Genomic DNA, 16,192 nt, shown 5'->3' on the forward strand with positions numbered 1-16,192 from the left:
TGCATCATATCATGAAAAAGAGTAGTCATTTCTCTTTGGTAAGTTGCATCAGCATTCTTTAAACCGAAAGGCATCACTCTATAACATAATGTTCCCCAAGGCGTAATGAATATGGTCTTCTCCATATCTTCGGCTGCCATCTTGATCTGATTATATCCGGAAAATCCATCCATAAACGAAAAGACTTTGAATTTAGCAGTATTGTCTACCAACATATCATTGTGTGATAGAGGAAAATCATCTTTTGGACTGGCTTTATTCAAATCTCTATAATCGACACACATGCAGACTTTTCCATCTTTTTTCGGCATAGGCACAATATTAGCCACCCATTACGGATACTCAGTGGTCACAAGGAAACCAGTGTCAATCTTCTCCTGCACTTATTCTTTGATTTTCACTGCCATATCAGGATGCGTTCTTCTCAATTTTTGCTTGACTGGCGGGCATTCTGGCTTCAACGGCAATCTATGCTCCACAATCTCAGAATCCAACCCAGGCATGTCTTGACAGGACCAAGCAAACACATCTGAATACTCTCGAAAAAGATCAATCAACCCCTTCTCTGCATCTAAACACAGTCGAGATCCAATCTTGACTTCCTTCACATAATCCTCGGAACCCAAGTTGACTAACTCAATCTTCTCCTCGAACGAATGAATGGTCTTTTCATCTTGCTCAAAAAGACGGGATAATTCATCACTCACTTCTTCATGACTTTCTTCCTCGACCTCAAACACAGGGAATTCAAAATTTGGAGAAGGAGAAGGATCATTGTATTCAACGGGGTTACGTAAGACCCCAATTTTGACCCTAAGATCCCTCATGCAATTTCATCATAAGCATTAACATTGGGATCATACCTTGGCATCCTCCTTGCCCCTCTTTCATTGGGTTTGTTTTGGGAGAGATCACCAAGCACCATGTAATTGTATCATACTTGTATATTATTATTTTACTAACCAAAATACAAAAATATGTCTTTGCATTTGTCTAACTCTTTTGTAGGTAGGGCATGATCTCCATTTATTCACCAAGTTCATAACTAGGGTTTGAGACCTCATGACAAAGAGCACAACCACGAATTGATCCAAGAATGGTTATGAGCATCATATATGAGTTCCATTGATTCCTACATGTTATATTGATCATGTTTTCTTCAAGAGTTTGAGGGTGATTTGCCTTGGAAACCCTAGTTTGACTGAGTATCCTGAGTAACTTCTCCAACAAGCTATCTCACCAGTTGATCAAATTTATTAAGGGATACTTCAAAATTCATCAACTTATGCATATATGATCTTCCATGAGCCAAGAAAGTCAAGATAATTGAAGGTTAGCAAGTTGGTTGATGGTGGTTGGTCAGATGAATTCATCTAATCAAAACTGGGTCTCCCAAGACCCTATCTCCTACAATTTTCACCATGTGAAAATTATTCCAAGAGAAAAGTTACTCTAAATGACATTCTAAACAACTTTCATGTTGATACTTAGTTCTATTTTTCCTTGGAAAGTCATTTCCTATGTTGAAACATTATAGGTCATTTTGTCTAAACCCTAATTTAAAAGTCAACTTCTCAAGGCTACAACTTGCTCAATTTTTATGAGATAAAAGGTTTCCGAGTTGCACAATAAAATTCAAGGTGTCTACCTCTACTTTTATGTTTGGAGTGAGAGCTAATTCAACTTTTATGAGCATGTAATATGAGGTTACATTATAGGTCACTTTTGGCCTATACCATTGACCAAGTGATTTTTTCCAAACTTCAAAAATGCATAACTCTATCATTTCAAATCCAAATTACATGAAATTGGTGACCATTTTTAAGGTCTTTGAAAGAGATTCAACTTTTATGAATACACGTTTCTCATTGGAAGCTCTCATAAAAAGTTAAGCAAGGTGGAATATTAAGATATATGGCTTGACACTTAGAAAAAATTTCAACATGTTGAAATTTCCAACCTTCCACCTCAAAATTCTCCATGATCCAAGCTCCAAATGAAAAAGTGTTGAACATGAAAGTTATTCCTCTTGATCTTACGTTTCCAAAAAGACCAATTTCATCTATTTTGGACAAGAATTGCTAGGGTTGTGCATGGCATGAACATTGCATCATCAATTGGCAAAGATCAAACTTCAAGCTTCCATATACATTTTCCTTGCATTCCAAGGTGATTTCAAACTTTCTCACACTCAATTATGGATCAAATGGAATGATCTCATGGGCCTGTACACGCCCATGCACACATGCATCACTCATTGCCAATTTTGGAAACTTATTTGGGAGGAGCAAATATCACATGATCCAGCTATAAATAGAGCTTCATATGCTCAGAATTGAGGACCCCTTTGCGCCAGCTTTGATCCCAAACACCTAACCCTTCCATTTGAGAGGATAATCCTGAGAATTTCCTTTGGAAACTGAGTTGAATTCTCACTGTTTTGAGACTCAAAATTCCTGGGATCCAAGACCTTTTGTGCATTCTAATATACTTTTGCAAGCATCTTGAGCAAGAGCAAGCACGAGACAAAGCATTAACAAGTGAATCCAAACCTGCAATGAAGGTATTTTCCAGAAAATTTCATCTCTTCGATTCTCTCTCAATTCGACTCAATTCTCTTGGATCTTTGGTTGTCTGAAGTCCTACTAATGTAGGCAAGAAGATTGAGTTGCTTAGAGGTCAAACCGAAGCAACTCAGTTGACACACCTCAAAATTAAACTCCTAATATCTTTCTATATATGTGGAGTTAGTTAAAATTGAGGTCAGATTCTTGTCCTACGCCATTTTTCCTTTCATATCATGTCCTTTTTCATTTTCTTGATGGTGATGAGTGAACCAGTCCGGCCAGGGTCACCAGAGAAGATGACCAGCCTTTGGACGTCGGCGATACGCTGGATGTGTTCAGAGTCATTGATCTGGTTCAAATTGTTTTAATCTCGTGCGTTTCTTTTGAATATCAAGCATATGCCGCGTTGACTGCAGTGCACCATGTAACGCGCACTGATGGCCAATTGATCTGCCACCTCAATTAATGAGGGAGATAAAGTGGTCCACGTTTTTTCTGATTATTTGAATTTCATTTTACTCCTTTATTTTCATTAATTCATATTAATTTTAATATTGATCCAAAAAATATGAGAGTTTCACCAAAAAATTTCAAATAATTTCCTCTTTCATATTCTGAACTAAAATTATTTTTTGGATCATTATTAATATTTTTCATGATTTAATTGATTTTGAATTTGTTTTTAATTGTTTAAAAATACTTTTAAGTCTTTAAAAATTCTGAAATTTTTTCTCCAAGGTCCTTTGACCTTGTTTGACCTATGATGAATCTCATGGCCATTTATTTGGTGTTTTGATGAGGTTTTAGGAATTTGAAAAACCATATTTAATTTAAATGTCTTATTTTAGTATTTTTAATTTAAATAAATGCCAAATAATTTTGTTGACCAGTTGTGATGACTTGTTTGGATGAATGAAAAGTTAACATGAGTATGGATGAGATTAGGCCACATCTTTTGCATATTCTTTTTTTGTGTGTGGTATGTTTCATGAGCATAGTCCATTATACTATGTGTCTAACATGCATTAACACCAAAAAACTTAAAAAACTTTTGTGTGAATTGTTGGCTTGATCTTGGACAAATGGACTTAGAACTTTGGTAACATTCCTATGCTAAAGGACTTGGCCAATCCCAACTTGTTGAGAAACCAAGTGCTTTCAATTTGAAACTTCATCTGACACATCATTCAAGATCCCTCTGAGTTCATCTGCAACATGATCATCGTGAAGTTGTTATCTTGAACCTGTGACTTGTGGAATTCATCTACTACATGGGATAATTTGAAGAAGATCATGGAGTGATTAAAGCTTGGATGTGGCTATCTTTATTTGATGCCTTTGCTCTTGAAGATAATATAATTATGCATTTATGTGTTGCTTGTTTCTCAATGTCCAAGGGAATTCTAGGTTTCTATTGACATTCTTGTCTATTGGATTGCTACCTATTTGGTCATATCTTTTCAACTCTTAACTTTTAATTTTGTGCATAGGATTAGTCTCTTCATATTCTCCCCATTTCTTAAATTTCAAAATCTCTCCCTCCCTTTTCAAAATCTTCTTTGTTTGAACTTGTTTTGCTCTAAACTTTGACCATTTTGCAAAACGATAGAAACTTTGGCCTTATGCCATTGCATTTTCAAACTTCTTTTCTTAAATCAAACTTGTAAATAAACCTAACTATACTTGACTTAAACTTTCAAAAAGCCAAAAAGAACTAACTTATTCAAACCATTTTTAGGCCTTTGTGCCTTTCAAACTTAATTTTTGTTAAAAGCAATGTATCCACTTTGAAATTTGTATCACGAATTACGAGGTTTTGATCCCTCATTTTTATGTCGGTACGTAGGCACAAGTCCGAAGGTCTTGTCAAAAACAAAAATATAATTAATGAATTCTTTTCTCATCCCCCCATTCTATTTGTTTGTAAACATCATTTTGTACAAAATACATATACACACAAAAAGGGCTCCCTAGGAGTACCTAGGACACTTTGGGTGCTAGCACCTTCCCTCTGTGTAACCAACCCCCTTACATGTAACCTCTGAAATTTTATTAGTTTTGATTTGAAAAATTCTTAGTTTTGGGTTTTGTTCGTACTTTTTCCCTTTTCCCTTGGAAACAATAAAAGCGCGGTGGCGACTCTTATTATCTGATGTCAAGCTTATCCATGGCTTGATGATCATGAATTTACCGCTACATGTTAGAAACCAACCTGCATAATGATTTGATATTTTGATTTTAGAGAAGTGGATTTATGACCAAATATTATGCAGATGGACAATTATATTGTTTATTTATGTTTATTGTGATTACCATTTTCAGGATAATGCAAAAAGTGAAAACAAACATCATAGATGTGGCTTCAACATAAGAGAAAGATGACAGGTTACTAACCAACAGTGCCTTCTCTCCACCAACGGTTACAAGTTTTCCATTCTTCACAAATTTGAGCTTCTGATGCAAAGTGGAGGTAACAGCTCCCGCCTCATGGATCCATGGCCTTCCCAACAAACAACTGTAGATCGGGTGGATATCCATTACTTGAAAAGTAATTTGAAAATCATACGGACCTATCTTAATTGGAAGGTCCACTTCACCAATAACTGTTTTGCGCGAACCATCAAAAGCTTTGACGATTATACCGATATACCTCATAGGCGCTCCTTGGTATGATAGCTTTGACAGAGTTGACTTTGACAGCATATTCAACGAAGACCCGGTGTCAACTAGCACATTGGACAAAGCATCCTCTTTGCAATTCATAGAGATATGTAAAGCCAAGTTATGATTTTTGCCCTTCTCAGAGAGTTCTTCATCATAGAAGCTGAGATTATTGCAGGAAGTGATGTTAGCCATAATATGATCGAATTGATCCATTGTAACATCATGTTCTACAAACTCACTCCTGAGATCTTCGAGGGGGTTTGGAGCAACTGCTCCACTATGTTAAACTCATTCCTCTTGATCAATCGAAGTACCTCATCATCATCATCATTAGCCTTCAGAATCGCTGGATTCACCAGACTTACCTTTTGAAGCACTAATTGGATCTACAGCAGGCACCTCTACCTTCCTACCAATAACTGACTCTTATTTATCCTTTGGGAACACCGATCCAAACACACGACCACTATGGGTCACCTTGGTAGAATCAGCAATGCTCACTACAGAGTTGGTTGTAGGCAATGAGACCTCTTGACCATCCTTCATCATTTTAGCATTATACTGATATGGAACAGCTTTATTAGATGAATACGGGACTGGGCCCGCTAACCGTATAACCAAAAGTCTGCATGTGCGTCGATTATAGAGATTTGAACAAAGCTAATCCGAAAGATGATTTCCCTCTGCCACACATTGATATGTTGGTTGACAATACATATAAATTCAAAGTCTTTTCATTCATGGACGGATTTTCCGGATATAATTAGATCAACATGGCACCCGAAGATATGGAGAAGACCACATTCGTTACGCCTTGGGGAACATTGTGTTATAGAGTGATACCTTTCGGTTTAAAGAATGCTGGTGCAACATACCATAGAGCCATGACCACTCTTTTTCATGATATGATGCACAAAGAAATCGAATTATATTTTGATGATATGATTGCTAAATCGAGTGATGAAGAAGAACATGTTGAGGATTTGTTGAAGTTACTCCAGCATTTGAGGAAGTACAAACTCCGCTTGAATCCCAATAAGTATACTTTTGGTGTTCGTTTTGGTAAGTTGTTGGGCTTTATTATTAGTGAGAAAGGTATTGAAGTTGATCCTGCCAATGTCAAAGCAATGCAAGAAATTCTTGCGCCCAAAACTGAGAACTAAGTCATAGGTTTTCTCGGCAGCTTGAGTTACATCTCAAGATTTATATCGCACATGACTGCCACATGTGCGCCTATATTCAAGCTTCTTCAAAAAGATCAGTCTTGTGATTGGACAAAAGATTGCCAGAAAGCTTTTGAAAGTATTAAAGAGTATCTGCTTGAGCCTCCGATTCTGTCTCCACCTATTGAAGGAAGACCTTTGATCATGTTTTTGACTGTGCTTGATGAAAGTATGGGTTGTGTTCTTGGTCAGCAAGACGAAACTGGAAGGAAAGAATATGTTATTTACTACCTCAGTAAGAAATTCACCGACAGTGAGACTCAGTATTCTATGCTAGAAAAGACTTATTGCACATTGGCTTGGGCTGCTAAGCGTCTGCGTCAGTATATGTTGAATCATACTACATGGTTGATATCCAAAATGGATCCAATCAAGTATATTTTTGAGAAGCCTTCTTTAACTTGGAGGATTGCCCATTGGCAGATGTTATTATCTGAGTATGATATTGAATACTGATCTCAACAAGCAATTAAAGGTAGTGTCTTGGATGACCATTTGGCTCACCAACCAATTGAAGATTATCAGTAAGTACAATATGATTTCCTGATGAAGAGATTTTGTACTTGAAAATGAAAGATTGTGATGAACCATTGCTTGAAGAAGGGCCAGAACCTGGTTTCCGTTGGGGCATGGTATATGATGGAGCTATTAATCAGTATGGTAATGGCATTGGGGCAGTGATTATTACTCCTCAAGGCACTCATTTCCCGTTTACAGCTAGATTGACTTTCAAGTGTAAAAATAATATGGATGAGTATGAAGCCTGCATTATGGGGCTTAAAGAGGCCATTGATCTCAGAATCATGTATTTGGACGTCTAAGGAGATTCGGCTTTGGTCGTGGTTCGGATAAAAGGTGAATGGGAGACAAATCAAATGTGATGGTTGAAGTCCGTGAAGGTTCCTTTGGTACACAATCCAATGGACATGCTATGGCTAAAAATATGTTGAGATTAGGTTACTATTGGCTGATAATAGAGTCTGACTGTTGCAAGTTTGTGAAGAAATGCCATAAGTCACTACAACAAACAAGACCTTAGACAGCGCTTTTTTTAGCCTTAGACAGCGCTTTAAAGCGCTGTCTAAACCTCCGCTGCTAAAGGTTTAGACAGCGCTTTTTTAAATCTTAAAAGCGCTGTCTAAGCCCCCCCCCCTAGACAGCGCTTTGGCCAAAAGCGCTTTATAAGACCCTCTTATTTTAAATTTTTTAGGTATACCTTAGACAGCGCTTTTGAAAAGCGCTGTCTAAGCCCCACCCCCTTAGACAGCGCTTTGGCCAAAAGCGCTTTCTAAGACCCTCCTATTTTAATTTTTTTAGGTATACCTTAGACAGCGCTTTTCAAAAAGCGCTGTCTAAGCCCCCCCCCCCCCCTTAGACAGCGCTTTTGCCTAAAGCGCTTTCTAATCCCCCCCTTAGACAGCGCTTTTTACAAAAGCGCTGTCTAAGGTATACGAAAATTTTTGAAGCTTTTGTTTTAAACCACATTTTTTCCAGGTTTATAAACCAGAATTTCTACCTGTTTTCAACCAGATTTTGACAGACAATTATCACATTTTATATATGCCATTTTGGCCTTTTTTCTACCAATTTTTGGCTAACAAATATATATATATACCAATTCAAACCAACTTTGCCTTAAATGTATCAAAATATATACAAATTTATGTACACATTTACAAGTCATAACATATACTACAAATGTACACATTAATTACACAAATTTATGAACAAACATTGAGCTCTATCATGAATTGACACCACTCCTCTTTGATTTCGTCCACTTGATCCTTTGTATAAAATGCACACTTGAATTCATCAAAGTACTACATAATAATATAACATATTTTGAATTAATTCCAACTATTTAATTATATGAGATATGTGTAAATATAAAAATAACTCATAAGTTAGAAATACATACATCGGTGGGAATCTTTAATCGGCCCAAAGCAAGAGTATCTCGCATAAAGTAAACCGGATTAACACCTCTTTTGAAACATAAAGTAAACCGGATTAACATAAAGTAAACATCATTAACATAAGTTGTTTAATTAATAAAACAAAGTAGACCGGATTTACCTAATATATGTATTGACAACGGTGACGGCGATTTCTTCATGACTAAAAACTTGCATGAAGTCTTCATTACCAATCATTTGGTCGTAATCAAAGCCGAAAATCCCTACCTCCATATGTACAGTCCGAACACCTCCGGTCGGTATATCGGTCATCTTTAGAAATGTCCTGAGGCACGACCTATACTTGGTGGTAGGTTTTTTCCTAGCTATGGTCTTCTTAGCACCAGAACTTTTTACCCGTGCGGAGGCGTTGCTAACCTCCTTTTTTTGTTGTGCGGAGGCATTGCTAACCTCATTTTCTTGAAGCTACATGTCATATAAATAGTTAGATCAAATTAAGAATGTAGGTTTGAAGGCTTAATCAACGATTTCTTGTACTCCTCTTTTTTTGTATTTGAACTATATAGCTTCAAGATTCTCCATCATTTGCTTAAATTATGTATTTGACATATATACCCCCCCCCCTTAGCTGATTTAACTTTCATAAATGAATTTTCTCTGTTTATTTTCTCTTTCTTGTTTATGAACCAAACACTATAGGAAACCCCCCAATTATTTCTTTTTGATTGAGTACAAGAAATCGTTAATGTGTATATATGTCAAATACATAATTTAAGCAAATAGTTCAATTTAAGACAATTATATCTAATTACCTCTGGTCTAAGGGGGGGTAATTTGTAGAGTCGTAGGTTTGAAGCTATATCTCACAAATTCTATCAAAAAGACATGAGCATTTGAGCTTGACAACATGGACCCAGATACTAAACCTTTGTCAATACAAGGAGCAAACCAGAGAAAAATAATCCTGTTCACTCATCACTGCAGTTGATCGGAATACTTTTCTACACAGCCTAGGACAAAATAAACTACCACGTACAAGGATTACTCAGATGAAAACTGTCCAATATTAAGAAGACATTACCTTTGTCTCTAACAATTCTTCGTGAAATTTCATTTAGAATCTCAGCAACTTGTGAGTCCTTTAATGCAGAAGCTCTCCTTAATTGAATTAAATCAGCTACAACATCAGGGTTGAATGGTTTCTCGTTCAGAGCATATCGGATGTATTTGCGCAAAATTTCTTCCAAGACAAAACCTGTCTGGATATGAATTTTTTGTTACTTAAAATCAATGACACATGCAGAGGAAGTCAAAAGTATGGTAAGCCAGCAAACAGAAAAATGAATTTCCATGAGATTTTTCCAGCCAGCAAAATGAAAGCTAAGAACTACTTTCATGATCTAGACAGATGGCATGATCCTTTATTAAAGAAACATTTGCACAGAAAAAACATATCATGATTAGGAATCGAAGCATATACACATCAACAACAAAAGTTTCACCTAAGGTTAGACAGGCAAAATCCAATATTTCAGACAGACCGTTAATATATATACTACAAAGAATATTACAATGACTTGATGATGGTAATTTTATACAATACCAGTTTAGAACTTATGGTCTTTTAGTGGAATCATTGTTCTTATTTTGTAAAACCAAGATACATTATCAATAATAACGAAACCGATATAAATAGGAGCAAATAGCCAAATACTCAGCCTTATAGATTAGTATGTAAAAGAAAACAGTGTTTCTAATGCAAATGATAAGCAATCAAGTATGTCAAGTTACCCCTATCTAATAGGCACTCGTGCAGAAGAACATAAAAAAAGAAAAATAAGTTATCATTATTTAAAAATTAAAACTAGAAATCAGTTCATGATTTAACCTTGTGCGGAATACCAGAAAAGGAGAAGTAATAAATGATTCAATTCAGTGTTCTGAATATGAGATTCACTATATGTAGTTGCAGATAGTGTTACGACTATCGTGATAGTGAAATATTTTACCTTGCTGTGGATTTTTAATCTGTTACCCTAGCATTGTATGACACTGATTCTCAACAGATAAGAAGAATCTACTCTGCTGTCAGTTATACTATTGCTACAAACTTCTCCACATACTTCCTATCAAGGTAGAACTTGTTACATTACAACCCAAAAGAAAAGGAGGGCTGAAGATCAACTGGCCTAGCAGTTGTCTCATGGGCCCAAGGAATGGGAAGTGTAAGGAGAAACAAAGGACAGTTGAGAAAGAATCTTGTGATGGAAGAAGGGGAGCTAGTTGAGATGGGAGAGTTAGTTAATGATGGTGGGGAAGTTATCAAATAGTAGGAGAAACATATGTTAGTTGTGAATAAAGAGTTTCCCTATGTAATCAAATTATTATCATCAATAAATCTTGTATTTACATCTATCTTGCGGGTTTCTTTAATTTCAAATAGTTGAGAATATTGGTTTGTATCAGAAATCAACAAACATGGGGAAGAACAAAGCTTCTCTACCCATTATTGACGCAGATTCAAAAAGTGATTCCATAACCCATAGACAAAATGTGAGGCCATATATTATTCAACAGCAAATGTCAAATAGTGACCACATGTCATATTCAAGGTTTTAGAAAAAGGTCTGCAACTGCAACACAGACCTGCAATATCAAGAGTTTTTCTATATCTCTATGACTATAAAGTGTCAGCAGTTGCAGTCACATTTGTATACAATTTTTCACAATAACAAAGATTGCGACAAAAATTAATTACAAACTCAGGTCTACAACGAAAATATAAAGGTTTTAGATGTCTCTACAACTGAAATCGCGGTTGCATTTGCTCGCATTCTGCGACAATATCATGGTTTGCAGCATAACTACAATCACAATTTAGAATCATACCCAACTACAATTTAAAGTAAATATTTTCTATAACTCACCTTATTTTCGATTCCTTTGAGATCATCAACCTTAACTTCATCTCGTCCTCTTTGTAACAAATCATCAACAGACTTACACAACAACGCATTTTTACCAACCTGAAACAAACAAACAAACAAACAAACATTATAATTTCCTATAAGCGCAATGAACAAAAAAAAATCCAAAGAAACAAAAAAACCAACCAATTTCCTGCGTTGTGCTTTGGGAGAACTGAATTTCCTAACGGTTTTAACAAACGCGATAACGAAAGTGAGACCAGCATAACCAAGAGGAACGGCGAGAATCCACGGCAACGAAGTGGGACCCACTCTCGGACCGGGAATCGCTTGGGTAACAGAACCGGTGAACTCAACGAGGTCGAGAGCTTTTTCTTGAATCCACGGAAGTTCCTCTTCTACTTCAACCTCAACAACTTCATCTTGTCTAGATTGTTTAGGGTTATTGTTACTGGAAGGGTTTTTCGATGATGACGTTGAAGCAACGGTTGAGATTGAAGTAGGTGATGATAAGAGTGGTTTTGGGAGGAGTGTAGGGAAAAAGAAGGGTTGAGATTGAAAAGGGGTTAGGGATGGGTTTTTGTTTGGGAGAGAGAGAAAATGGGAAGTGAGAGAAGAAGTGAAAGCCATTGGAATGGGTTTTTTTTTAATTGAAAGACTTTAAACAGCGCTTTCTCAAAAGCGCTGACTAAGGTCTATATTTAAAAGCGCTTTCTAAAAGCGCTGTCTAAGGGGGGGTCTTAGACAGCGCTTTCTAAAAGCGCTGTCTAAGACCCCCCCTTAGACAGCGCTTTCATTATTTTTTTAGAACATTTTCCGTGTTTTATTTTTATTTTAACCTTAGACAGCGCTTTCTTTTAAAAGCGCTGTCTAAGATGCGCTGTTAAAAAACCTTTTTGGCGTAGTGAGTGTCAAATTTATGTAGATAAGATTCATATTCCTCCGACACTGTTGAATGTCATTTCCTCTCCATGGCCCTTCTCCATGTGGGTAATTGATATGATTTGCATGATTGAGCCTAAAGCTTCAAAAGAACATCGTTTCATTCTGGTGGCTATTGACTACTTCACAAAGTGGGTTGAGGCGACAAAATACGCAAATGTAACCAAGCAAGTTGTTGTGAGGTTTATCAAGAATCAAATTATATGTCGTTATGGTGTGCCGAGTAAGATCATTACTGATAATGGATCGAACTTGAACAATAATATGGTTGAAGCTCTTTGCAAAGACTTCAAAATTGCACATCATAATTATTCTTCCTACAGACCTAAGAAGAATGGGGTTGTTAAAGCTTCAAACAAGAACATTAAGAAGATCATTCAGAAAATGGTTGTGACATATAAAGACTGGCATGAGATGCTCCCATTTGCTTTGTATGGGTACCGGACATCCATGCGCACTTCAACAGGAGAAACCTCTTTCTCACTTGTTTATGGCATGGAAGTTGTGCTCCCAATAGAGGTTAAGATCCCATTGTTGTGTGTTTTGATGGAAGCCAAGTTGACTGAAGCTGAATGGTGCCAAACCAGATATGACCAGCTGAATTTGATTGAAGAGAAAAGGTTGACTTCCATGTGTCATGGTTAATTATATCAGCAGAGAATGAAGAAAGCTTTTGATAATAAGGTCAGGCCTCGTGTGTTTAGAGAAGGTGTCCTTGTGCTCAAGAAGATTTTATCTTTCAAACCTAATGCTAGGGGAAAATGAACTCCTAATTATGAAGGCTCATATGTTGTTAAGAGAGCCTTTTCAGGCGGTGCTTTGATTCTTACAACTATGGATTGTGCAGAGTTCACGCATCCTGTGAATGCCGATGCAGTCAAGAAATACTTTGCCTAAAAAGAAAAGAACAACTCGCTAAGTTTAAAACCCGAAAGGGAGGCTTATCCTGATAAATTGAGTACCCCACCTTGGGGAAATTTATGCAAAAATTTGGGATTTCGGCAAGTAATTGCATTCGTTTGGTCCTGATCATTGGAGCATTCTTGAGCAAGTCAGCCGATTCTAATTCATCATTTTTGACCAAAGCCAAGAGCACAGTGGACATTGAAGTTGGTAGAAGGATTAGTGATCATTGTATTCAATGTAGCCCTTTTCCATGTAAATGACCATTTTTCAACTTTTGTAAAGATCTATGGAGTCTTGTCATTTACAGACTACCATTCTATTTAAATAAAGTTGAGTTTTTTATCTAATTGTTTCTACTCTTATTTATCTTTCATCTAAATAGAATTAAATTTTTATGATGATAATTTTGAAATTTTGAATCAATAAAAATTAAAATCATTTTTTCTTAAAATAATAAAACCAGTTACTTCTAAAAAGCTATTGGTTTTAGTAAGGAATATCAACAGCAGCCTGGGGACAAGTGAGTCCCAAAGTTCCAAGCATTGTTGGTCCTCCCCAAGCAGTTGGTTGAGTCACTTTTGCATCCCCGACAGCAATTCAGTTTCTCCAACCGAGTTTTATGATCACCTCCCCAGCTGAGTTGTGAGCGTTTATACTCAACAGTTTGCATAAATTCGGCACATATTATTTTATTCCCCTCAAGTCGCCAACAAAGTTCACTCATAAACCTCGCCCGCACTGTTTCTTGAGCAGTATTTTTTGTTCCTCTACAAGGTTGTCTCCTATTTTGGTATGGTGTTGACCTAAAAATCCCCACAGAGTTGATGATGCAGACCCTCAACAGATCTTTTCTCTTTCCTCAGTCAGGGTCGAGTGGTTTGTGATGGATGGTTTAGGCTCGTCCCAAACCTTTCTCTCCAGTTGATGCCTCCATCCTGTCGAGATTAGCCGAGTGTTGTAGCGATGATTCAGATTAGTGACATTTGTATCCATTGTGATTGTTTTGTCAGCATAATCATCATATATACATATACATATACATTCATACATCAGATATTTCATTATACATTATTATTGCACTTTTTGATTCATTATTTTTTCCGATCCTCTACTATGGTGATATCTTTCCCCCACGCAGATTTGGTGTGTCTATCCTCCCTCAATTATAGAGTGTCAGCCCCTTAAGAAGAAATCATTTAACCTTTCTCATTCCCCCCTATGTTATATCCTCATCGGGTCGAATCTTTGTTTGACCGTTTCTTTCTAGCTCTTACCTAGATAGATGCTTTGGTCCCCTGAGAGTCTATTACCCAGTAACTGGTAATATTCTTCTCAATTTGCGAGTACCTTAATCTTACCAAATACCCAATAATAGTAATCTATTCCCTCTTATTTTCCCCAGCGGATTCGTTTCACGTTTCCCAAGGTAGTCTATCCTTGATATGTTCATCCTAACTGGTGACGAATATTCTCCTCTTTTGGTTTTCTACCTAGTAAAACGGTAGTCGTAATCCCTATTTCATTCCCTAGAGAGTTAATCCTTGATATGTTCATCCTAACCGGTGACGGACTCTTTTCGGTGTTCTATCTAGTAACTGATAGATATAATTCCTACTTTTCCCCGACAGTATATCCTTGATATGTTCATCTTAATCGATGATGGATATTGTTGGTTCTAAGTGTTGGCAGCAATTTTGGTAAAACAAAGAGTGTTCACAAGATGTTGCATGTGATGTCTTAACTTAAGATATTTATGTACCTGCTGGAGTTTAAAAAATATAATTATGTAGGATTGTTTTAGGATGTCATACACAATGTCATGGCATCTGATATTATGTACCTGCTGGAAATTATAAATGGAATTATGCAGGATTGTTCCAGGATGTCAGACCTGATGTCATGACGTCCTGTACACAGAACATTCAGGGTGAATGTTATGTGTTTTATGATTACGCATTTAATGGAAATCTATGTATGATTGAAGATCTGATTTGCAGGCGCATTCAATCATTAATTACAACCTGATTTACTTATTTTCCAAGGAGATCTAACTAGCTGTCATGAGAAGATTTAATTGGAAAATAGTTTTAGGGTTTTCAAGATGTCCAAGCCCAGCTGAATGCTTCTATAAATAGGACATGGAAAACCTGATTTGATACACAATCAATACTGAGCGAAATATTGAGAGAATATAAGGCTTTGTGTCTTGTTTAGTCGAGAGACTTGTAAGCCATTCAATTCATCCATAGATGATTGAATTGGTATGATTTGTGGGTTGTAAATTGTCACTTTAAGCTTGTTGGCAAGAGTGTGTGTCTACTTGATCAAAGTTGTTAAGCAAGATCAAGTGTGTGTCTACTTGATTAAAGCTGCTAAGCAAAATCAAGTGTGTGTTATTGAAAAGTGTCTTCGTTTCACAAGGAATTATTGTTTAAAATCACAGGTGTGATTGAGAGGGAGTGAGTGGGTTCTCATATCTAAGAGTGCTTAGGTAGAAGTTGCACGGGTAGAGATTAGGTGATAAAGACTGTAACTTGTTGAAGTGTACGGAGAGTCTTTGAACTGATTTTATTTAGTGAATTTCCTTCCTGGCTTGGTAGCCCTCAGATGTAGGTGAGTTGGACCGAACTGGGTTAACAATTGCTTGTGTCTCTTGTATTACAATTCTTTATCTTTATCCTGTTTGTTTTACTCAGATATTAGTGTCGTGACATTACCTTCGACATCTCATATCTGATACCAGAATTTCAATTGGTATCAGAGCAGGCATCCTGCTCTGGTTCTGGGTGAGATCTAGGGACAATACTTTCTAGTATAATTGAGAGAGATGGAGGATCTGTTCACAGGCCACCAATTTTGGATGGATCTAACTATGACTATTGGAAACCTCGAATGGTAGCTTTCTTAAAATCTCTGGATAATAAGGCTTGGAAGGCTGTGTTAACAGGCTGGGTACATCCAGTAATTACTAAGGAAGGAGAAGCCACAACTGACAAGAAGCCTGAAGAACAATGGTCCAAGGAGGAGGATGATCTAGCCCTTAG

At 36.8% G+C, this 16,192-nt stretch overlaps 1 protein-coding gene across 1 annotated transcript; it reads right to left on the minus strand.

Annotated features, from left to right (window-relative positions):
* Nucleotides 1–9,276: 9,276 nt before the first annotated feature.
* LOC127123279 (uncharacterized) lies at nucleotides 9,277–11,930 on the minus strand. Its single transcript, XM_051053512.1, has 3 exons — nucleotides 11,487–11,930; nucleotides 11,301–11,399; nucleotides 9,277–9,632 (listed from the first exon to the last, which is right to left on the minus strand). Exons 1-3 carry the CDS (start codon nucleotides 11,928–11,930, stop codon nucleotides 9,399–9,401), a joined length of 777 nt encoding a protein of 258 aa, XP_050909469.1. The 3' UTR covers nucleotides 9,277–9,398.
* Between the last annotated feature and the right edge of the window lie 4,262 nt (nucleotides 11,931–16,192).

The sequence above is a fragment of the Lathyrus oleraceus genome, chromosome 2, assembly GCF_024323335.1.
Source record: "Lathyrus oleraceus cultivar Zhongwan6 chromosome 2, CAAS_Psat_ZW6_1.0, whole genome shotgun sequence".
NCBI classification, from domain to species: Eukaryota; Viridiplantae; Streptophyta; class Magnoliopsida; order Fabales; family Fabaceae; genus Lathyrus; species Lathyrus oleraceus.